The sequence below is a fragment of the Balaenoptera borealis genome (assembly GCF_965194805.1).
Source record: "Balaenoptera borealis genome assembly, chromosome: 12".
NCBI classification, from domain to species: Eukaryota; Metazoa; Chordata; class Mammalia; order Artiodactyla; family Balaenopteridae; genus Balaenoptera; species Balaenoptera borealis.
The window spans coordinates 69,320,958-69,344,021 of record NC_138869.1 but is presented as its reverse complement, the minus strand read 5'-3'; the positions used below and the strand labels follow the sequence as shown (position 1 = coordinate 69,344,021).

The 23,064-nt window shown below is 54.2% G+C and overlaps 2 protein-coding genes and 1 long non-coding RNA gene across 12 annotated transcripts in view; 1 reads left to right on the top strand and 2 right to left on the bottom strand.

Moving 5' to 3' along the window:
• The window catches only part of LOC309607063, a 29,240-nt gene extending 22,998 nt beyond the window's left edge, over positions 1 to 6,242 (bottom strand). The window contains exon 1 of the long non-coding RNA XR_014232228.1: positions 5,471 to 6,242. This is a non-coding gene — a long non-coding RNA (uncharacterized lncRNA). The remainder of the gene's footprint in view (positions 1 to 5,470) is intronic.
• SMIM29 (small integral membrane protein 29) lies at positions 5,073 to 7,687 on the top strand. 5 transcript variants are annotated; one of them, XM_082345169.1, is made up of 5 exons: positions 5,073 to 5,183; positions 6,252 to 6,438; positions 6,636 to 6,661; positions 6,970 to 7,036; positions 7,213 to 7,687. In XM_082345169.1, the coding sequence occupies exons 2-5, from the start codon at positions 6,328 to 6,330 to the stop codon at positions 7,276 to 7,278; spliced, it is 270 nt and encodes an 89-aa protein (XP_082201295.1). In that variant the 5' UTR covers positions 5,073 to 5,183; positions 6,252 to 6,327; the 3' UTR covers positions 7,279 to 7,687. The 5 variants fall into 5 exon arrangements, with proteins under 5 accessions (XP_082201295.1, XP_082201292.1, XP_082201296.1 ...); XM_082345170.1 differs by having other exon boundaries at positions 5,074 to 5,183; positions 6,252 to 6,378; positions 6,931 to 7,036; XM_082345167.1 differs by having other exon boundaries at positions 5,074 to 5,183; positions 6,931 to 7,036.
• A 143-nt stretch (positions 7,688 to 7,830) lies between these two features.
• Positions 7,831 to 17,037, bottom strand: HMGA1 (high mobility group AT-hook 1). Of its 6 annotated transcripts, none has more exons than XM_082345159.1 (6): positions 16,893 to 17,036; positions 16,537 to 16,650; positions 13,191 to 13,336; positions 11,245 to 11,328; positions 10,521 to 10,575; positions 7,831 to 9,193 (listed from the first exon to the last, which is right to left on the bottom strand). In XM_082345159.1, exons 3-6 carry the CDS (start codon positions 13,290 to 13,292, stop codon positions 8,898 to 8,900), a joined length of 537 nt encoding a protein of 178 aa, XP_082201285.1. In that variant the 5' UTR covers positions 13,293 to 13,336; positions 16,537 to 16,650; positions 16,893 to 17,036; the 3' UTR covers positions 7,831 to 8,897. The 6 variants fall into 6 exon arrangements, with proteins under 6 accessions (XP_082201285.1, XP_082201284.1, XP_082201286.1 ...); XM_082345158.1 differs by having other exon boundaries at positions 13,158 to 13,336; positions 16,895 to 17,019; XM_082345160.1 differs by having other exon boundaries at positions 9,005 to 9,196; positions 10,525 to 10,575; positions 13,158 to 13,336.
• Positions 17,038 to 23,064: the final 6,027 nt, after the last annotated feature.

The window sequence follows — 23,064 nt, the reverse complement described above, 5'->3', positions numbered from 1 at the left end:
TCCGCCCCAGCCCCTGGCAACTACCGTTCTACTTTTTAGCTATATGAATTTGACTACTCTAGGTACCTCATATAAGTGAAATCATACCTTATTTGTTCTTTCGTGACTGGTTTATTTCACTTAGCATAATGTCTTCAAGGTTCATCCATGTTGTACCTGTGTCAATATCCCCTTGTACATATGTACCATATTTTGTTTATCCATTTACCTGTCGATGGGAACTTGGGTTGCTTCCACATTTTGACTATTGTGGAGAATGATGCTATGTACTTGAGTATACAGATATCTGTCTGAATCCCTGCTTTCCATTCTCTGTGGTATATACCCAAAAGTGTAATTGCTGGATCATGTGGTAATTCTATTTTCAATTTTTTGAGGAACCACCATACTGTTTTCTGTAGTGGCTGCACCATTTTATTCCCACCAGCAGTACACAAGAGTTCCTTTTTCTGTACATCCTCACCAACATTTGTTATTTTCTGTTTTGTTTTGTTTTAAATAATAGCCATCCTAATGGATATGAAGTGGTATCTCATTGTAGTTTGATTTGCATTTCCCTAATGATTAGTGATGTTGAGCATCTTTTCATGTACTTATTTGGCCATTTGCATGTCTTCTCTGGAGAAATTTTTATCCAAATCCTGTTAGATCATTTTAAAATCCATTCTGCCTTTTTTTGTGAGTGATAGAATATACATAAAATTTACCATTTTAATCATTTTGAAATATACAAATCAGTGGCATTAAATACATTCATATATTGTGCACCTATCACCAATCTCTGTCTTTTAATTGGTGAGTTTAATCCATTTACATTTAAAGTGATTACTGATATTGAAGGACTTACTTCTGCCATAGTACTGTTTTCTGTGTGTGATATCTTTTTCGTTCCTTAATCCTTCCAGTACTGACTTCTTTTGTGTTTGATTTTTCTCCTAGTATGTACCATTTTGATTTCCTCTTCATTTCCTTTTCTATATATTTCCTACTTGTTTTTGTAGTGGTTACCATGGAGATTACAATTAACATCCTAAGATTAACAGTTGATTTATCATCAGAAACCATGAAGGCTAGAAACCAGTAGAATGATATATTTAAAGAACTGACAGGAAAACACAAACAAAAACCTGTCAACCAGTAATTCTATATCCAGAAAAATTGTCCTTCACAATTAAGGAGAAGTTCAGACATTCCCAGATTAACAAAAACTAACAGCATTTGTTGCTAGTAGACCTGCCCTACAAGAAATGCTACAGGGAGTCATTCAGACTGAAACAAAAAGGCACTAGATAAAAGTTCACTGATAAAGGTAAGTACAAGGTAAATATAAAAGCCAGTATTATTGTATTCTGGGTATGTAACTCTTTTCTGATTCTTACATGGTTTAAAAGACAGATGCATAAAACAATAATTATAAATCTATGTTAATACACATGCAATATATAAAGATGTATTTGTGACAATACCAACTTCAAGGGGGACATAGAATTGAATAGGAGGAATTAATGTATGCTACTGAAGCTAAGATGGTATAAATGTAACCTAGATTCCTATACATTTATCTATTTCTTAGGTGAGCTTTGGTAATTTGTGTCTTTCCATCTATTCTCCATTTCAACTAAGTTATTGAATTTATTGGCAAAAAGTTGTTCCTAATATTCCCTTATTATTCTTTTATTATCTGTAGAAACTGTTGTGATCTTACCTCTTTCATTCCTAATATTGGTGATTTGTATTTTCTCTCTTTTTTCCTGATCAATCTGGCTAGAGGTTTATCAATTTTGTTGATCTTCTCAAGAAGAAGCTTATGGTTTCACTGATTTTCTGTTTTCTATTACATGGATTTCTGCATTGATCTTTGTTATTTTCTTCTGTATACTTTGGTTTCAGGTGGAAGCTGAGGTCGTTGACATATCTTTCTTTTTTTAAGTAGATATTTAGTGCTATAAATTTCTCTAACAGAGCTGTCCCACAAATTCTGATGCATTGCATTTGCATTTTCATTCAGTTCAAAATAATTCCTAATTGATCCAGAGGTGTGTTATTCATTTTCCAAATATCTGGGTATTTTCCAGGGATCTTTTTGTTATTGATTTCTAATATAATTCCACTGTGATCAGAACACATACTTCGTTATGACTTGAATCCTTTTTAATTTATTGAGACTTGTTTTATGGCCCATAATATGATCTGTCTTGATAAATATTCTGTGTACACTTAAGTATATGTATTCTGCTAGTGTTAGGTGGAGGATTCTATAAAGGTCAAGTTGGTTGATAGTGTTGTTCTAGTTTACTATATCCTGGCTGATTATTTGCTTGTTTTACCTATTATTCAGAGGGTAGTATTGAAATCTCTGGCTAAAACTGTGATTGTTTTTTCTTGGAGTTCTATCCATTTTTGTGTCATATATTTTGAAGCTGTCTTATTGGGCACATGAACATTTAGAATTGTTATGTCCTCAACTCATCAACCCCTTTGTCATTATGAACTGAACTTCTTTTCATCTCTGGTAATATTCTCTGCTCTGAAATCAACTTTGTCTGATTTTATTATAGCCTTCCCAGCTTTCTTTTGACAAGCATAAACATGGTGTATCTTTTCCCATCTTTTTGCTTTTACCCTATTGGAGTCTTTATATTCAGAGTACATTTCTTGTGGGCAGCATGTAATTGTGTCTTACTTTTTTATCCATTCTGATAATCTCTGCCTTTTAATTGGGTTGATTATTATTATTATTTTTTTTTTGGCCATGCTGTGCAGCATACGGGATCTTAGTTCCCCGACCAGGGATCAAACCCATGGCCCCTGCAGTGAAAGGATGGAGTCTTAATCACCGGACCACCAGGGAAGTCCCTAAATTGGGTTGTTTAGACCATTTACCTTTAATGTGATTATTGATATATTTAGGTTTCAGTTTATCATCTTATTTGTTTTCTGGTTGTCTCATCTGTTCTTTGTTACCCTTTTCCTCTTTTTCTCCCTTCTTTTGGATTACTTGAGAATTTTTATTTCTATTTTATCTCTTTTGTTGACTTACATAAAATAACTCTGTTATTTTAGGGTTTACATTATATGGATTTAACTTATAACAGTTCATCTCATCACAGGAACAAACCAGGCCTCAAATGCAGTCCCAGAGTAGCTGCCAGAACAGAGCTGTCCAAGGAAGAGGGGCCCGCCCATCATCCCATTCTGCCTTACCCTTGGTGATCACACCAAGGGCCTTGGGAAGTCATTACACCACTCAGGGCCTCAGCTTACTCATTGTAAACTGAGGTCGTCCCAGCTGCCCTGCCTACCTTGGAATGGTGTTCTGTCCTAGGAGTAAAGACCCTGTGCCTTTCCACACACTGGCCTAGCTAATGCAATCACTAGGCCTGCTCCGAGGACCATTAGACCCTCTAGATATGTGGTTGGAAGTCCTGAGGATGGGAACAACGGTTGGGTGTGTGGTCAGCCAAGGGGGCCTGGGTCTAAAACCTACTACTTGATCCCTACTTCCTTGTAAGGTGAGGGAGGCCCTGCCTGAGGAGGTGCCTCCTTCCTCTGCCCTCAGGTCTAATAGAAGACTCTTATGGGTGGTCTCCCTACTCTCCAGACTCAAAGGCAGAGAATACCAGGAAATCTACCTGGAGCCTTCAGACCCAAGCTTTTCTCTCATTCCTTTCCCTTTATCTGATTCCCCAGTCAGATGGTGGTGTCTGGAGGCAAGAGGCAAGTTCCCACCTGCCCTCTGGTTCCTAATTGGGTCATCTCTGCACCAGACCTGCTCTCATCTAACCACCTCTGGAAGGACTTGAGGAAACTGAGGCCTGACCAGACAAAGTAGCTCAACCACATCCATGCCATTGGCTGTCTCTGGCAAGAATAGGGTGAGCCAGGAAATTCCCTGGCGGTCCAGTGGTTAGGACTCCAGGTCCAGTGGCAGGGGGCACGGGTTCGATCCCTCGTGGGGGAACTAAGATCCTGCATGCCGGGCGGCACAGCCAAAAAAAAGAATAGGGTGACTCACAGCACCCCTGTATCTCCAGTAGCACTTGAGGACCCAGGAGGGCCTCAACCTGGTTCGGCTGCCACAACCTTTATGTTCTTGGGTGTTTTCCATCGCCTGCCCATCTGGAGTTTTCCCAATTGTGTGTGATTCTGGTGATGGAAAGGTAGGTGTGGTACAAAACTATACACACACAATTCGAGGTAACTAGATTCACATGCAGTTGTAAGAAATAACAGAGATCCCTTGTACACCTTGCTTAGCTTCCCCCAATGCTAACTTTCGCAAAACTATAGTATAACATCACCAGCAGGATACTGACATTGGTAAAACCCACCAATCTTATTCAAATTTCCCCAGTAAGTGTGTGACATTTTAATTATCAGACGACCGAAGCTTCAACCCAAGCTTACCTACTTGGCAAGTTACCTATGACCCAGAGGAACTTCACCTCGCTGCTCCGTCTGTGCCCTGGAAAACCGGAAAGAGGCTAACAGGGAATTTAAAATTCTGGGCATGCTATGTGCTAGGCTCTACCCATGTCATGGTTTAATCCTTACAGCAGCCTGTTTTACCAACATTAAGAGTGAGGCGCAGAGAGAGTGGCTAGGTGGGTGGACCTGAGGTCCAAGGCTGGGCAGGGGCTACCCCAGGCCTGCCTACACACTCTGAGCACAGCACAGAGGGCCAGTCTGCGCTGCTAGGAGGTCTAGAGGGCTCAACAAAGCCCTTGTGGGGCTTTGGAGGCCTTGTGGGGCCTGGGCTAAACGTTAGAGCGTGACTGGGCTCCAACCAGAAGTGCGAGCAAAGCGGAGGCCAGGCCTCTCCCTGGAATGTGAGCTCCCAAGCGCGGCCGCATAGCAGGGGTCCGCCCCGGGGTACGCTGGGAAGCCGCGCGCGCCCCGCCCCTCTCCGCCCCTCCCCGCTGCGCAGCCCTCGGCTGCCCTCTGCCGTCACAGGGTGGACCCTGCAGCCCAGGCCGTCTCGGCACGGCGCCGCCAGCATCCCCGGCCTCCGGATTGGCCCCTCCCGAAGCCTCCGGGCCGTCTGCCTGCCGCCATCGGATTGGCTGCACCCTGATACTGTGGCCCCGCCCATTTCCCCGGGTCCTTTGATCACGCGCCTGCCGGCTCTTCCGGGGCCCCGGAGCCAACCGAGGGCGTTCCTTTCCGGGCTGCATCGGCGGGAGGTAAGGCTTGGCCGGGTTGGATGGGCTGCAAAGCGCCGGTACAGGTCCACGCCTCGGGGTGTCGGGATGCCAGGATGCCCGGGGCCCTCTGTGCTCCCCCTAAGTTCCCTTCCCCTGGCCTGAGCCTCCCAGCGCCGTGGGAACTACCTCCCGCTCTCCGTTGCTGGTCCGCATCCTAGGAACGGCCTGTCACCCTCCCTACCTCGGCATGTCCCCTCGACCATGGGACGGGCATGCGACTCGGTGAGCCCGGAGTCCCCACGGGTAGCGGGACGGGTAGCTCATACCTTGCCCTCCGATAGAAGCCCAGGAGAACCGGGGTCAAGGACCAGGGTATATCTGCGTGCAGCCACCCGTGGACAGTCTCCTTGCGTCTGTCATGGGAGCTGACCCTCTCCACTTCCTCCTGTCATCCCAGGCCAGGAGGGGAGGGACCCGGGCGGAGCCCCGAGTGGGGACCAGGGGGCGGTGACATCACCTCGCAGATGCAGTCCAGCCCTGCCCACTTGTGTCCACCCTGGCATATGAGACCGATGGGGGAGACGATGCCCAGGCTATGCCTGGAGTGACTCCAGGGACAAAGAGGGCATAGGACCTATATAGACCGAAGTGTGGGCACTGGACCCGGGCCGAGATGGTCTCCTTCAGATGCTCCCACCTCACCCCTAGGCTGCAATGCAGGACCCTCATGTTTTAACCTAATATCCCCATTTTGCTCCACTGGATAGCTGCTGGCAGTCCAGTACCCCAGGAGGTTGGGGCAGGAGCTGGGAACCTACATCTAACCTCTCCTCAGGAATTGATATCTGCAAATGTTCAGCCAGCACCTGAGCTGAGCCCCACCCTGATTTGGGGATAGGAGCTGGGCAGGACTCAGGCCCTGGGTCTGGGCCTCCCTTTGGTGCTGTTTACACCCAGGACTTGCTGAGTCCCTGCAGGGTTAAACCCAGCTCATTGACCTGGAAGATCCCTCTTCCCAGTGCCTGACCTAAGTTTTCATATATTACTAGCTCTTGGGGAGGAATCCGGAGCCTGGGTGGAATTGACAACCTCCTTCCTCCTCCCCAGGGAGCCCAGTGGAGGCGCCCTCCCGAGGCAGTACTACTGCCCATGCTGACTACCCAGCCCTCTGGCTGCCGATGTCATGAGTAACACCACAGTGCCCAATGCCCCGCAGGCCAGCAGCGACTCCATGGTGGGCTATGTGTTGGGGCCCTTCTTCCTCATCACCCTGGTCGGGGTGGTGGTGGCCGTGGTAAGGAGCCCCCACATACATACATACATACACACCCACACCTTTGCGAAGGCAGGGCTGGGTGGGCCTGGTCCAGCCTGCACACAGCATCTCAGCTGTCCTGCTGTTACGGGAGAGGAGGGTGTGGAGGTGGACCCCTGTCACTTGTGGGCCATCCTGGGCTCAGCGGCCTCCACAGTGCTGTGTCTCTGTTACAGGTAATGTATGTCCAGAAGAAAAAGCGGTGAGTGTCCCTGCCCCCAGCGCCACCTCCCCCGAATTGTGCTTAAAGTTCTTCCCATAGGATCTGAGATCCCTGCATACATTTAAGATGCTCCTCAGCCATTCAGACACAAACCTGAAATTCCCTACACTCCTGTTAGGTTTTCCTGCCGAGACATGTCTTGTTAGAGCTCTAGTGTGCCCCTGCCAGGGGGAGTAGAGACAGGGCAGTCAGGTGTCTGAAGAAGGGGACTGGGTCCCCTGGGCTGAGCCCCCTCCCATGCTCCCCAGGGTGGACCGGCTTCGCCATCACCTGCTCCCTGTGTACAGCTACGACCCTGCTGAGGAGCTGCACGAGGCTGAGCAGGAGCTGCTCTCTGACGTGGGAGACCCCAAGGTGAGCACTCTGGGGACAGGGAGAATCAGCAGAGGTGGGTCTGCTCTATTCATACCCCTGAAGACAGAGCCTGGTTCTGCTCTCAGCCTTCCCCATGTGGGCCGTGGCTAGTGGGGTGCCTCCTCCCAAGTTGTGCTGTGGACTGTGCCCTGTGGTGCGGGTCTCCTCCCCTACAGGTGGTCCATGGCTGGCAGAGTGGCTACCAGCACAAGCGGATGCCCTTGCTGGACGTCAAGACATGACTTGAGCCCCCTGTCCTGGTCTTCAGAACCATGGGGTCCTGGAACGTCCAGGGCCCTGCAGCCTGCTGCTTCCCCCAGCTCCCCCTCCTGGGTACTGGGTCTCCATTCCTCCTCCCATCTGTCCCCAGTCCTAAGCCCTGCATAGCAGTCAGCCCCCACTGTCACCTCACTCCCTGCTAGGCCTTCAGTCCTTTGTGGGCTGAGCCTACCAGCCACTCCCAGGAGCTAATGGGAATATTTCCTTCTGGGGTGGAAGGGTGGCTGGGAGACAGGGTGGAGCTTTGCCCTTCCACAGGCACCACCTTTCTCTAGCCCTCCCTGACTTGGCTTTGGAGCTGTTCCCATGGTGACAGGGCCTAATGTATAATATTCAGTATATATATTTTGTAAATAAAATGTTTTGTGGCTAGGGGTGTAGTTGACTTCTTCAAGAGGGGCTTAAGTTACCTTCCGTGGAGCTGACGCCAATGCTTTTTCTTCTTCCTCCCCCACCCACTAGACCCTTGGTTTCCACCCTTCCCTATTCCAGGCACCCATCACAGAAAGACTCAGTCCAGAAAAGGATATTTTTTTATTCAAGTAACTGCAAATAGGAAACCAGAGGGGGGGCCCCAGGCTGGGACAAATAATGGCTACCTCCTCCCTGACAGAACAGGGGGAGAAGGTGGCCCCTACACCCGACGGTCAACACAGGCCCCCCTCCTTACTCTGCTGCAGCATCCTAGGGGCAGGGCCCCACCTTCCCTGGGACTGGGGTAGTCGGTAACCCAGCCTGCTTTGCCCCAGGCCCCTTCCCCTAAGAGCATCTTGGAGGAGGGGAATGTGGGCAGAACAGGAGGCAATGAGGATGAACATTTGGCGCTGGTAGCAGCAGCAATGACGGATGTCTAAGAATGAAACATTGAACAAAAAACAACACAACTGTCCAGAGGTAGTTTGTGAACAGAGGAAAGATGGAACCAGAACCTTGGGGGGTGGGGAGGAGCAGAAGGATGGGAGTGGGCAAGGCTAGCTCCTTGTTATTAGTGCCCCGAGTGAGGGAAGGAAGGGGAAACCGAGGTCTAGAGTGGAAGCAGACGGGGACAGGGAGTGGCTCTAGCCCGCCTTAAGTGGCTGCCACCGGGAGCCCAGGCCTCCTGGGCCTCACCTGGATAAAGGTGACTCTGCATTTTCATCACTTCACTGGATTCCAGGGTGAGGGCAAGGTAGGTTGGAGCCTGCCTAGAGGGGGGAGGGGGCTTAAACCCCTCCTGCCTGCCTTCCTGTGCCCCCAAGGGGGCGGCCCAACCTACTGCAGGGACTAGGCAAGGTGGGAAGGAAGCAAAGGGGGTGTGAGCCACCCCTGGTGAGACACAGCTTGGTCGGGGGCATCTGGGGCCAATCACCCCTCTCCAGTGGCCACACCTGCTGCCGCTAGTACAGTGGGAGTGGGGCATGTCAGAATGAGATGGGGCTTGGGCCCCTTTTTAAGGCCAGGGGAGCCCTCCCAGGCCCCTTAATGGGAAGCCAGAGGGAAGAGTCGGGGATTAGAAGGGACCCCGAAACCAAGAGCCCAGCCAGCAAGGTCCCCACACTGAGGGAGTGGGGATGCAGCAGCGCGGGAGCAGCTAAGTGGGAAGTCAGGCGCCGTGGGTCAGGGGTCGCTGGGACCTGAAATCAAAGGAAACTGCTCCCGACTCGGGGCCCCGGGGGCCCTGCGGCGACGGCTGGTGTGCTGTGTAGTGTGGTGGTGAGGGCGCAGGTGGGTGGCGGTGACACGAGAGCCTGGGGGAAGGGGTGGGGGCAGTGGGAGCGGAGCGGAGCTGTCCAGTCCCAGAAGGAAACTGCTCCTCGGTGAGGGAGCGGGCGGCGCGGCACGGCACGGTCACTGCTCCTCCTCTGAGGACTCCTGCGAGATGCCCTCCTCTTCCTCCTTCTCCTGCAGGGTGGGCAGGGCCATCAGCAGGAATGCCAGGCCTGCCCCCCTCCTCCTCCACCCACCAGGGGCCAAGCTCGCCCCCAACCCCTCCCCGCACTCCCTGGCTCTCCAGAAGGGGGATGAGTCAGGGCTGAGTGTGTGGGTGACTCAGCAACCTCCACGGCCCAGTTTCATTCATAAAAAAGGAAGAATTTAAAGGGAGGGAAAAAAACCCACACACATGCTGCTCTCACACAGAGCCAGGCCCCTTGGCCCCCAGGCCCACGGCGGGGGTACCTGGCAGAGCTCGGGGCACCACTGAGCTCGAGGAAGCGAGGAAGTGACTGGTTCTCGGGCAGGGGAGGAGAGAAGGCAGCCAGGGAGAGGAAATGAGGAGGGAAGGGGTGGCTGGAGGCTGCATGAGCCCCCCTGGTGGGTGCAGGGGAAACGAGTGGCCTTGGCCTGCAGGGGCAGCTGCTGGGCTGCGAGCGGTGGCCACGGGCTGACCCCAGGCCAGGGCGGGGAGGAAGGGGAAGTGTGTGCCGCCGGGGCTCACTCACTGGGCGGGAATGTCGGGACACCACACGGGGCCCCCGTGCCAGGCACAAACTCCAAAACAACTTGTTTCCTGTTACTCACTCCTGGGGCCCAGCCAGCACCCCGAGCCCCCCTCACCCCGTGGTGGCTCGGCTCACGCTCGAGGAATGACCGCCTCAGGGAAGACAGGTTGGGGACAGTAAAGGGCCGGGAGGGCCCTCACTGCGGTGGACCCCCTGGAGGCATCTCCCGGCTCAACCTGCCTACTTTCATTACCAGCTACTGGGGCCTAGAGATGGACGGCGCCTCCCTGAGGAGGTAGCTCCCTGCGGCATCGCACCTCAGCCCCCACCCAACGTGACCCCCTCGCCCGCCCGCCCGCCCAGGCCTGAGCTCCTTTGCTGCTACTTAAACCTCCCTTTGTCCTCATTTCTATAATGGCGGCGGGGGAGAAACACTAATAGTTGACCTCCAAGTTCACCCTAGAAGTTCTGAGTCTGTTCTAGAAGCAGAGGAAGGAGAGACAGGGACCACCCCCAGTAGGTCAGCGCAGGGAGTCTGGTCTGGTTGGTACCTGGGACCCCTCAATTCTCATGGACACAGCCCTTTAAAAGCCCTGGGCTGGGTGCCAGGAACCCTGAGCCCTGGACAAATCCCTTCCCCTCTCCGGGCCTGGGTAAAACATGAAGTATCACCATTCCTGGCCCGGCAGGTCAGGGAGAGCCATGTTCCTATGCAGGCACAGGATGGGGCATCTCCCACTCTTAACAGCCTCCCCAGAAGAGCCAAGCTGCCGCCATCTGTTCACCTACCAGTTTTTTGGGTCTGCCCCTTGGTTTCCTCCCTGGAGTTGTGGTGGTTTTCTAGATGGTCAGAGAAAAGATCCACTAAGTCAAAGATGTTCCTGATGGTGCTCACCCAATGACCAGTGCCCTGGATGGTGAGGGAGAGCAGGGAGGGGCAGAACTACCTTCCTCTGCTCGGGGCAGCCCAGGACTCTCAGCCCAGCAGGCCCACCCGAGTCCAGCTGGTGATGACTGGCCAGCCACACTGCGCCCCCCCCCACCCCAACATACACACACGCCCCCCACTCCCTCCTCCACCCATGACTCAGAGGATATGAGTCGTGTCTTAGAAAAAATAAAATAAAAAACAAAACAACTTCTCTGAAAGGCTGATGCCACTGTAGATCTGGCCTTCCCTGCTTCTCCCCACTCCCTCAGGAGCCAGGGGGCCTCCGGGAGAAAAGGTGACATTCTCAGCCCAGGACCTGCCCCTTCGCTCCTCCCAACTCGCCTCTCTCCAGACCAGGAAAGCTGCAGGACATCTGACTTGATTTCCCCATTGTCCTGGGCAGGACCAAGGCCCCAGAAGTGGGACCTCAGTCATTGCCCCCCTCTCTTCAATTAGCAAAGACACATCATCCCCCATATGCCAGAGAAAAAGAGGATGCCAAGAATGAGGACAAGCCAGCCCTTTCCCAGACCTCCTATAGCTGCTGTCGTGGGGAGAGGGCCCTCCTCAAGCCTCACCCGGGTCTTGGCAGCGCCCTTGTTTTTGCTCCCCTTCGGTCGGCCCCGAGGTCTCTTAGGTGTTGGCACTTCGCTGGGCTCCTTCTGCAAAGACAGATGGGGCAGTCAGGGACACAGAAGCCACCTGCCCCACCCTTTTCAGGACAGAGCCCTCTGTCCCAGCCCAGGAGAATTAAATCTGCAAGCCATCCCCCAACTCTGGAATCCACAGGAATCATGGCAGGCAGCCCTTGGGATTCAGGTTCTCCGTCTGAATATCTTTTACAAAGTCTCTCCCCTTGCTTCCCTATGACAGCAAAATGACAAGAGACCAGAAGGCCTCTGGGAAGGGTGTCATGGGGGCAGAAAGACACTCTTAGGCAGCTCTGTCCACATGCCAGTTTGGCCACTGACTAGCTCTAAGATCTTGGGCAAGACACTTAATGCTTGAGCCTCAGTTTCCCTCATCTGTAAATGGTGACAAGACTTACCTTGCAGGGTGTCATGAAAACTAAATGAAAAATGTACAAGTGTCCAGCACTGGGCTGTGATCATTGCCCACCCCCTCAGATGATGCAGAAGAGGGGAAAGGATCCCCCTTCCCCCTAAAGGGAACCTACAGCCTCTACCTGCAAACCAGACTCCCTTCAGGCTGCCTCCTAGGGAGAAGGAGTTATGTCCAGATCTTGGAACCCCAGAGATCCCTGCCCATTGGTGTCGCTGAAATTTTAATAAGCCCGAGACAGAATAAAAAACTGCTACATAATGCATAGAAGCTGGGCAGCAAAGGCACGTCAGCTATGGTTTCCCAAGGCGGCTGCCTGGGGGCTCTTCACGGTCCAGTAACCCAACACCCCTTCTCTGACACCCCCACTGACCACAAGCTAACAGGCGGCAGGGGTGGGCCTAGGGAACGAGACTAAGAGGATGAGCTCCCCACACACAAACTGTGGGCTCTGAAAGAGGCAGCTGAATTCCACCACCCGTCAGACTCCTCACGGCTCCTGAGAGTCAGTACAGGCCTCTCCACCTACAGATGGGGGGAGGAGACCGGGGCCCGGTGGACACAAGCTGCCTGAAGTGTGAAGAGCAAGGATCAACCTCATCTGCTTTCCTCTCCTCTCCCCCACGAAAGGGAAGTAATGGGGCTTCACCAACAGCTGCCCCTTACGTAAGGATAGCTGCCCCTCTGTGAGAGAAACCAAGATCTCCCCCATGTAGCAGGTGGTCCCCACAGCCTGACTGGCCAAGCTCCCTGGGGTGCCCACAGTGCCAGGCTGGCCTTTTAACCCCACGGGACCTTTGTGAGGGGCAGAACCAGGGCTCTCAGTCACTCTGCCACCAACTCCCCAACATTTTAAGCTTCTTGGGCTTCCGTTTCCTTTTACAGAGCTGGGGCAAAGCCCAATCCAGGGCCACTCAAGGAGGTCCGTGAACAGGTGCTGGCCCAGAAACTGTTACTGTCCTGGGATGAGGAACTACAGAAATGTACAGTAAGTATTTAGAAACCTTCATAGTAAATTTCATAGTAAATTAACAAAGTACTATCGTGTGCAGTTGAGTATAATAACAAAAAACGCTGGGCTTACGTATGTAAATGTTCACGTTTCTATAATTCATCTTTACTGTTTCATAAATGCACTGGTCCACGATGGACTGGAAATAAAGGGTGGGTGGTTTACCACAGTGTATAAGCACTGACTGGCCTGCGTGACTACAGGGTCACTTCTGGCTTGGACTTTCGGGCTCGGGCTCAGTGCTCCCTCAGGCTGCACTTCTCTCCCAGGCTCTCAGGCACCAGGGATGCATGTGTGGGGAGAACACACGTGTACAGGAATGACACTGCGCCCTGCCAGTCCTGTTTTCACCTGCCAAGACGCCTGGCACCTCCCTAGCCCAAAGAGGTAAACCGAGGCAAAGGTTTGGACACCCACCTGACTCCCTACCAGCGCCGTCCCGGGACTCACCGGAGGCTGCTTGCGCGGCCTGCCCCGCCCTCGCTTCTCAGTGCCGTCCTTTTCCTGCTTGGAGGCCAAGGGCTGGCTGGACTTCGAGCTCGACTCGCTCATCTTCCCTTGTCGGCAGAGCAGGTGGAGGAGCGACGGCTGGGATGCTGGGAGGCGGGAAAAGTTGTTTTAAACAAAACCTCTTGCTTTAGCCGCCTCCTACCCCCTCACCACTCCCACCCTCAAAATGCCCGGCAGGAAACTGCCTGCTCCCAGGGGTCCCCGCGATTCCCACCTGGGCCGATGGGGGCATCTGCCCAGCCCAGCTTGCAGCCACAGGGCGGGGCTGGGCCGTTGGCCCTAATCAGCTCCTTATCTCCTCTTCAGAACGGCTCTTTGTCGTCCTGCCAGCCCCACAGGGCCCGGGCCCAAGAGCCCAGCCAGCCCAGTCCTGGTTGTGGGTAAGGCCGCCCTGGCAACAGTGTGGGTGAGATGGGGGTCCTCACACTGCCAGGGCCCCCTCCCTCCACCAAGCTGTCCCTTCTCTTCAAGAGAAAACCGAGCCTGGGTAGCTCGCAGGGAACAAGGGAAGAAAGGTAAGCAGAGAATGAGCCCTGGGCATCTGGCAGTCATAGACATCAATCCCCGGCCCACCTCGTCCACGGTACTGCCCATCTGCCAGAGCCCCACCAGTTCTTTCCGCTGCTCTCTCCCCGAGTAAAAGCCTTGGGGGTTCAAAGACGGGGACGATTTGGAAAGAAGGGTGAAGGGGGTTAAAACCGCAGTGGGTGAGGTGGGAGGAGGAAAAGAAACCCAAAGCTGAAAGGTGAATCTCCTCTTCCCCCTTGCCCGCCCCCACCCACCTGGAGTGAGATGAGATCTTTCTCTTTGATGCCTCCTTACACGAGGGGCAGGGACTTGTCCAACTGAGAGGGGCCCTCGTAACACATGCTAGCTGACTCCCTGAAGCCCTAGCAGGGCTGATCCTAAAAGCTCCTTGGTCCTTTTCTAGCATCTCCCCTCTCCTTAGAGGCCTGTTTGTGCTTCATCAGCCCTATTAATATAGAATTTACCTGAAACCCCCCTCTGCAAGGAGTATTTGGGAGTCTCTTCCAGAGGCTGAGAAAGGACAGCAAGGGCCCTCGCACCCCCATCCCTGTCCTCCCCGTTATTATCCCCAAGTTACAGATAGAGACGTGTCCTGGGAGGCCTATGGTTCCACACCTCCCTGATAACCAATCCCTGGCTGCCCTTGGCAAAGGGTGGGCCCAAGTGGCTCCACTTCTGAAAGCCTCTCAATCTATAAAATGTGGATAATGATAAGGCACCTGCCTCACCTACCTCTCCAGACTGCGGCAAGGATCAAACCAGGTAAAAGTTAAAAACGCTTAAACAACAGAAAGCTTCATTCCAGATCAAAATGAGAACTAGAACGTTTGAAAATGACTTTCTTTCCCCTTTTCAGATTCAGACAATTTCCAATTTTAACCCAACGAGAGGAAAGACTGTTTTTGCAAACTTGTGATTGTTAGAGGGCCTGAGGCCCCCGATCCTCAAGTACTGAAATTCTCCAGACGGCGGGACTTTGGTAATTATTCCATTTTATAATATTTCAGACTTGAAGACCCTTTTAAACAAGGTGGTTGGTGATTTATCCTGCTCCATCATTAGTGGCTTGGCCTGCTCTGTAATTGCAGGCAGTGATTAGAATCTTATATTACACCACAGGTCCCCCTTCAAAACTAAACATCACAATTAATCAGCTAAATGAGTGCTGACCTCACATGAGGTTTGCTGGAGGCCCCCTCGGAGAGGTGGTTCCAGTTGGGCAAAGCCAGCCCCTAATCCCATAAAGCCTGGGCCAGCCTGCCTGGGGATCCTGGTGGGTGTCCCTGGTGTTTCCCCCCACCTCTTGCTGCTGGGGACCCTTTAATCCGCTCACCCCCACCCCAGATCCAGGACTCCAGAGAAGGCAAGGCCTGAGGCCCTCTCTGGTGAGACCAACAAATGCTTGTCTCTTCCACCTGTTTCTGAACATCAGAGAGACCAGGCTTGGCAAAGCCACGTTTAGGGTCCAACTTCAATCCTTCAGTTGGTAATAAGCCCTTTCAGGCCTCAAGCCTGTCTCCTCCACACACTGCACGCAGTGTGGGCTCCACAAATGCTGAGGCAATCTGCAGGAATGACTCTAGGAAATCATCCTGGAACCACCTTGTTTTCCCCAAAATAGTAGCCCAGAGAGGGCTGATGAGTTGCCCAAGGTCACAGAGCAAGTTGGCGAGCAGGATGGAGTGGGTTGCTGGCGACCCTTCTAGCCCGCCACTTTCCTTACCCGTCTGGGGGCTGGTAAAGTCCCTGTCATCCCTGTTGCAGACCCGGGGCCCAGGGTGACTCTGCAAGTGTCTGCGCCCGGCGGTTGCAGGTCGGCCGGCGGGACTGGGGGCTAGAGCGCGGGGGGGAGGGGCGCAGGCCGCTTTCGCAGGCGCGGGAAACCGGTGCACCCCGACCGCATGCACCGCCACGAGGGTGCACCCGGCCCCACTTCCTGCCAGAGGGGGCACCCAAGCCCGCCTTGGGGCAGGAAACCTGGCGCGCGCGGGGGAGAGGAAGAAAGCCACCTCCCTCCGCGCCCTCCCCGCAAAATAAAGCCCCAGAAAAAAAAATTGAAACGGGGAGTCAAAGGGACTAGTTCCAACAGAGCCCAGCAAAGCAGAGAAACCAGTTTGTGGGGGCGGAAGGCAGGCCGGGCCCTGGGGGCTGAAGAGGCGCGGGCCGGGCCAGAGGTGGGGTCGGGGTGAAGCCCCAAACCCAGGCCGGCGATTCGGCCTCATCTGCGGAGGGGCGCCAGGAGAAAGGCCGAGCTGGAGTAAGGCCGAATTGCGGGGTCCCTGCCCATCCCCCTCACTTCTAGAACTTCCCCAGGCTGCGGGGGCCACCCGGCCCCCCACTCTCCCCTGTCGCCGCAGCCCGTTCCTCTCCCCGCCCCCCACAACCCAGGCCCGGGCTCGGGCTCGGGCGGGAGCGGCGGCCGCGCGAGGTGCACCGGGCTCCGCCGGGTGCACAACTCGCGCTCGCCGCAGCCGCGCGCCCCCTCCCCCACCGCGCGCTTTTCCCGGGTCCCCGCCCCCCGCAGGGCGCCCGCGGCGCGGGGGAAGGGGTGCCGGTGCCCTCCCCGCGCCGCCGGGCCCCGCCGCCCGCCCCCGCGCCGCGCGGCCCTCCCCCGCCGGCGGCTCGCGCAGCCCCGGCCTGGGAATAAAGCCGGAGGCGCGCGCTGCAGCCCCGGGCGGCTTGCAGGAGGGGCGGCGTGCAGCGGGGGCGCGGGCGCCCCCCTCCGCCGCCGCCGCCGCGGGCCCCGGGGACGACTCACCGCGAGCTCGGCCGCCGGCCTGCGGTGCGCGCTCCGGGCTGCCGGGAGCGACGGTGCTGGGCGCTGAGGACCGGCCTGGCTCCGCCGCCGCCGCCGCTGGTAGCAAATGCGGATCTGAAACCGGGAGAGAGAGCAGAGGCGCTCAGAGACCGCCGCCGCCGCGTGCTCGCCGCCCAGGCCCCCGCGGGGTATTTATATGTCACATCCAGGCGGGGGGACAAAAATATTCCCCCTCCCCCGAAGGATGGCGAGGGGCAGGAAGCTAGGCACGGCCCGTGCGCGGCCTCAATAAATAAATAATTTAATTAAATGATAGATATAAAAAAAAAGAGCCACCGGAGGGGCCGCGAACTCACGCCTTCTTGGAGCCGCGCCAGGGCCAGAAATAGCCCGGGCTCGGAGTCCCAATTAGAGGAGCGCAGCCCCGGCTCAGGGGAGCTTAAAAAGAGCGACCCAGGGGCAGGGGGGACGGGCCCGCCCGCGCCAGCCGTGTCACTGAGGGGGGCGGGGCCATGCAAATGAGCCCGGGGATTTAAAAGGGCGGCCGCCCGCCAGCCGCCGCCGCCGCCGCCGCGCGGGTGGGTGCTGAGTTCGGGGAGGGGCGAGCGGTGCCGGGCTTCTGGGGGCGGGCGCGCGCGGGAGGCCTGGGCTGGGAACCCGAGGCCACGGCCCACTTCCCACAGTCCCGGCCGGGAGACGGGGGGAGGTGTTTAGAGGGGTCACCAAGCAGTCCTTCGGGGGGGAGAGGGCGTCCTTACTGCGTGGAAAGGGGGTCCCCAGGAGAGTCACCTCTTGGGGCCTTCCGGGTGTGTGGGCCTGGCGCCCGCGGGGCGCGTGGATGTGGGCGGGTGTTTGTGCTTGCGGGGGTCCGTGCGGGCTGCAGGGGTGGAGAGAAACACGCCGGTTGGAGAATTTCGCGGCCTACCCGCCGCTCCCTTCGCCCAGGTACGCGGCTCCTAGATTTTCCCTGGGCGGACAGGTGTCAGCATGTGCATTTCGGTGCCAACCCGCGTGTGGCTGACTGGTGAAATGCAGGTCTTGTGAAATTCAAACGTGAAACTTGTGAAATCCAGGGTTTAAATTTATTAATGGGCCCGAGTGAACCATAATCAAGGTGCAGCCTTCAAACGAGGCAAACGATTGGCTCCTTTGCAGGTAAACCTGAGGAAGGGTTCATTCCTTTAGGTGACCCGGATGGTGTTTTGGAGACCAGCGATCCCTCCTGGTACCCTGGCCCCTTCCGCTGTGGCTTTTTTAAAAAATAAAGCGTTAGCCGGTGGTCGCCTGGAAGCACTTTGAGGGCAGGAACTGGGTCTACGCACGCCGTACCCGCCACGCCCGGCGCAACAAAGACTTGTACAAACGAGAAGGAAGCCAAAGTGGGAAGATGGCGGGGAGGGCGGTGGGAGAAGAAAGGGCGCTGTCAGGCGCGCCCTGCAGGCCGGGCCTGCACCTCCCCGCCCCTGGTCCCTGAGGCGGCCTTCCACACCTCCCGTGGTTCAGGGAATTGCAATGCGGCCCAGTGACACACGGCTGTGACTCATGTTTTTCCTTGCTCCCCTTCTTCCTCCCTGGCCGTTGGAGGCCCCGGCCCAGCCCCCTCCTCAGGGGGCGAGCCGGCGGTGGAGGGGGACGCCAGGAAAACCCTGAGCCCAGCGTGGAGGCGGGGTGGGGAACCAGAGGGGCCGGGCCTCCTAGTTTCAGGAATGTTTCAGGAATGTTTCCGGTGGGGGTGGGGAGCGGGGCCGGGCGGGCGCTCGGGCCGGGGGCAGCACGTGCTCGGCCGGGTGGGGGCGGGGACGCCAGGGCGGGAAGGCGCTGGGGGCCAATCCTGTGGGTTCAAAGAGGAGGGCGCGGACCTAGGGCCGGCCGGGGCTAGGAGTGGGCCGGAAGGGCGCCCTCCGCGCGCCCGTTCTCCGCCGCGCGCCCAGGTGGAACGTAGTTTCTGAGGAGTGCCCAGGCTGCCCCGGAAGGGGAGAGGAAGTCACCGAAGGGCGGCCTGAAGGGAGAGGAGGGTAGAGGGGGAACGCGAGGGCGAGACTGGGGGAGGGGCGGCCTGCCCCTTTGTCTGGAGCGGGGGGTGGGGCGGGGTGCAAGGCGCGCTGCTCCCTCCATCTTTGTGCCCTGCCTGCAGAGCGCGCGCGTAGTAGGCCGCAAGTAGGTTTGGCTGGAGGGCCTTGAGTTGCTAGATCGAGAACCTCTGCAGTGTTGAGTGTAAGAGCGACCCTTAGGCCCTTACCCTACCCGCCTGGGTCACAGGCCCCTGCCAGCAACCCGGGCGCCCACGCCGGGGCCAGGGAGAGCCCACCCAGAGCCGCGCGCCCCTACCCACAACCTTCCCCAAGGCTGCCCAGGCTTCCAGGCCCGGGCTCCGGGGCTGGCGGCCTTTCTAGGCCCCTCCCCTTGGCGCAGCTAAGCTCGGGGCAGCTCTCCCTCGCCTTGTGAGGCCAGTGGTGGCCCCTGAGAGGGAGGGGAGGTGGGGAAGGGAGAGGGCCTTCCGTCGCGAATGGGCTGTGGGAAAACTTGGCCAACTTTTTGGCCCACTTCTAACGAGCCGACTTGATCTTATTTTTCCTACTCTTATTTTCCCCTCGTCCTGATTTCTTCACCGACTTGTTTGTTACCTTGTATTATGTCTGTGTATTTTTGTAAGCCACCTCAAACCCTCTGGAAGGAGGCAAGCATAAATTTGTAGGCAAACATATCAATAGTAGCTTGTTCCTCACCCACACCCTTGAAATCCAAATAACTCTACCCACTGACCCCCACCTCCATTCTTTCTGGATTGCAAATGCCCCGAATTGACTTCTTTTTTTTCCTCTTCAATAAGTATTTATTAAGCAGAAGGGTGAATGACAGGGATAAAGATGAATAAGACATAGTCCTTGCCCCAGCGAATTTCATGTGTAGAGGAATCAACCAGGAACACACCAGAGAAAGCTGAGTAACAATTGCAGAGATGCCATGAGGAGAAAACATTCAATCATTCATTCATTATTTATTGTAGGCCTACTGTGTACCAAAAACTAGTTCAAACTCTTAGGGTAAAACAATGAACAAACTATGAAATGAAATAGAGTTTCATTGAAAGAATGAAACAATGAAAAAGAGTTCCCTGCACTCTTGAAACTTGAATTAGGGGGTTAGGTGCTTTAAGAGAGACTTGGGTGCTACAGGAGGAGAGAGGATGGGAGCTGGCGGGGAGGGGCTGGTGTCAGGGAAGTCTGGAGGAGATGGACTTGGGCAGGCTTTAATGGGATTTGGGTAGGTAGGGGCTGGGTGGGTGGCCTCTGGGGAACAGTCTGGTAGAGGGAGCAGTTCTAGGCCTGGGGCATCAACCCCTTTAGTCAAGGCCTGAGGAAGGAGTCCGGGGAATCAGCCATATCAGAACCAGTCTTCCCCGCAGGAAGCATTTTCTTAAAGTCAGAGTTGGATTATACAGTTTTCACAAGGACAACCCAGTGAACTTCAGCGAACCCATCAGGAATGTCCAGGGAATGGGGAATTCGGGTCAACTTTATTTTTCAGGACAGCTGAAGGTTAAGCTCATTTTCACTTGGGCTGTTGAAATTCTTCCCAGTGAATGTTAGTTCTTTCCCTGCCTTACTAAGTGGAGTAGCAGGGCCTAGCGATCTCTCAGTTGTGGCTTGGAAATGTGGAGGTTTTGGTAGGTAGGGGTGTCCCTTAGCATTCTGTGGGGATTCGTGTCTCGATTCATCTCTGCAGTCAATATATTTGCTTAATCAGTTTACCTCTTGCTTTTGAGTCAACTGTAGCTCTTAGGAGAGTAGAGGAAAAGACCAGTGTGATCATTCCATTTAGTGACTGAGTTAGTCAGGGTTTTCCAGAAGGCGTGGGGATGAGATGTGATGATGTTCTGTGTGTCCAGCCCAACATGGAAGGTAGATGGGAAGAGGTGGGCAGAGGAGGAACAGGAATTATTTTACCTATTGTCCAAACCAGGAAACCTTTTAAAGTAAACCTGTTACTGATGAAACCTATACATACAGAAAATGCACAAATCCTTTGTTCAGTTCACTGCATTTTCATAAAGTGAGCACCCTTGTGTCCCCAGCACGCAGGTCAAGAGACAGAACATCTCCAGCCTCCCCTTATGTCACCACTGTCCCAACTTCTAATAGCATCCTCTGGTTTCACCTTTCAGGTGCATTGTATGGATGGAATCACAGGTTAGGTACTCTTCTGGGTTAGTTTCCTTTATTCAGTGTTTTGTCTGCAATTCATTCATGTCATTGCATGTGGCTGCAGGATGTTCATTCTCATTGCTGCATAGTTAAGTGGTGTGAATGTACCACAGTTTAGATATCCATTCTGTTGAAGGACATTTAGATAGTTTCTGGTTTGGGGCTATTACAAATAGTGCTATTGTGAATGTTCTAGTGTCTGTTGGTAAGTAGATGTACAAATTTCTGTTGGGTACATGCCTAGGAGAGGAAATCCTGGATCATAGGATATGTATTCCCAGCTATTAGAGACAAGCAGAGCACTTAAGAGCAAAAGGAGTTACTATTAATAGTTGTGACTAGACTAGGAACGTGAACCTGACCTGGCCCATTGCAACTGGGGTTGACCTGGACCATATCAACAGGATTGGCCTGGGTAAGCCTGATATGGGGTCACCCCAGTGCACAGTGACCACTCTCCTGGAGAGTCACCCAGCTACTAGTACATCTGGTCATCTGGCAGGATCCATCCTCCGGGCCCTGCTGACCACAGGCTCTGCTGCCAGGAAGCCTGGCAGGGCCAGAGAGGGAGGAGGGCCTTTTCTGCTTCCAACTTTCGAGGGAAAAACTCTCCAATGAATAGGACGGCCCAGGAGACGGGCACCACTCTGCCCCCCTGCCCTGAGCCAGCAGCCCACCCTGCATGGCCCCAGGATACCATGAACTTCATCAGCTGCCTACTTCAGGGCTGGAACCCAGGGAAGCCCAGCTCCTCACCAATCTCGGGGAAAAAACCTGAGGAAAAGGGGAAGTTGAGGAGCACATACTAAATGCTTATGTTCTCTCAGATCCTTCAACCCCCTACCAGGTCAGTAATGCTATTGCCCCCATTCTACAGGTGTTAAAACTGAGACTCAGGTTAAATAGCTTGGGATTCTGCCACTTTTTCCTCCACTGCTTTTTCTCCCAGACTGGGTAGGCTTGCTTCCTTCTCCCAGCCTGGCAAGATAGGGGATGTGGCCTTGAACAAGGTAGCTACATTCCCTGTCCTCAGGGGGCTTACTTTGAGTGACCTGGGGAGACAGACCAGTACATGGCTTCATCAGTGTGGTACCCTCTGTGATGGGTGCCTGGGGAGCACAGGGCAGGGGCCCAGGGTGTGGTGGAGCATCCCAGGAGGCCTTGGAACCAGGTGAGGGAGAGAGCAGGGCATCTGACATACAGTGGGCTTGGGGCTGTGACAGATATGGTGGTCTGGCATTCGGCATCTTCCCCACTCCTTTGAAGCTATGGTTTGGGTTGTGAATTAGGTTCCCCTTTGAAAGAGTGAAATTTGGAGGGAGGAAGCAAGGGGGGGGCTGTGGAGATGTGGGGTTTTCTGCAGAACATCTGTCATCCAGTCACCAGTTTTGTGAGGGTCTATAAGCAGGAATGGTGGCAGAGGGGCCTCCTGCCGCTGGATCACAGCTCAGCCATGCAGGTGGGGCTTCCTGATTTCCTGCCCCCTGGATCAGGATAGAGGCAGGCAGTTCAGTTTGTGTTGTTCCATGAGGCTCAGCCCAGGGTTGGCTCCTCCAGTTCTTCCAATGGTTTTGTAAGCACCTAATTCCCACCTAATTCCTAATTAAATATTAAATCTCTTTCTACCTAAAACGTAAGGCATGTCCCTCCTCTGCTAGAAATCCTCCCGGGGCTCCCATCTAAAACAGAGTGAAAACAATGTCCTCACAAAGGCCCTGCAATCTGCATCCCCTCCATCCCTCTCATCTCCTACCTGTTGCTCTGTTTCAGCCACACAAGCCTCCTCGATGTTCCCCAGACCTGCCAGGCATGAGCTCACCTCAGGACCTTTGCATTTGTCATTCCCTCTGCGTGACTTGCTCTTCCCCTAGACATCCTCAGGGCCTGCCCTCTCACTGCCTCAGGTCTCTCTGTTCAATATTACTTGTCCATGCTATTTAAAACTGCACATCTCCCCCTACAGTCCCTCACCCACTTTACCATGTTCTTTTTTTTTTCCCCTGTAACACCAGTTTCTAACATGCTATATAATTAACTTTTCTATTGAGCTGTTGAACAATAAAAGTGATATGTATTGCATTTTGTGCCAGTTCTCCCCACTGCAAGGCTAGCGCCATGAAGGCAGGATATTTTATCTTTTCTGTTCACTGGGTATCCCCAGGACCTAGGACAGTATTCAAGCTCACAAAATGTGTTGAATGAAGAATGATTAGCCAAAGTTATCAGCAGAGGCCAAGCCACAGGGCAGCAGTTTAGGGACCTGTCCCTAAACTTCAAGGCAAAGAAAAGAGCAAGGAACCCAGCAGTTCACCATGGTAGGGAC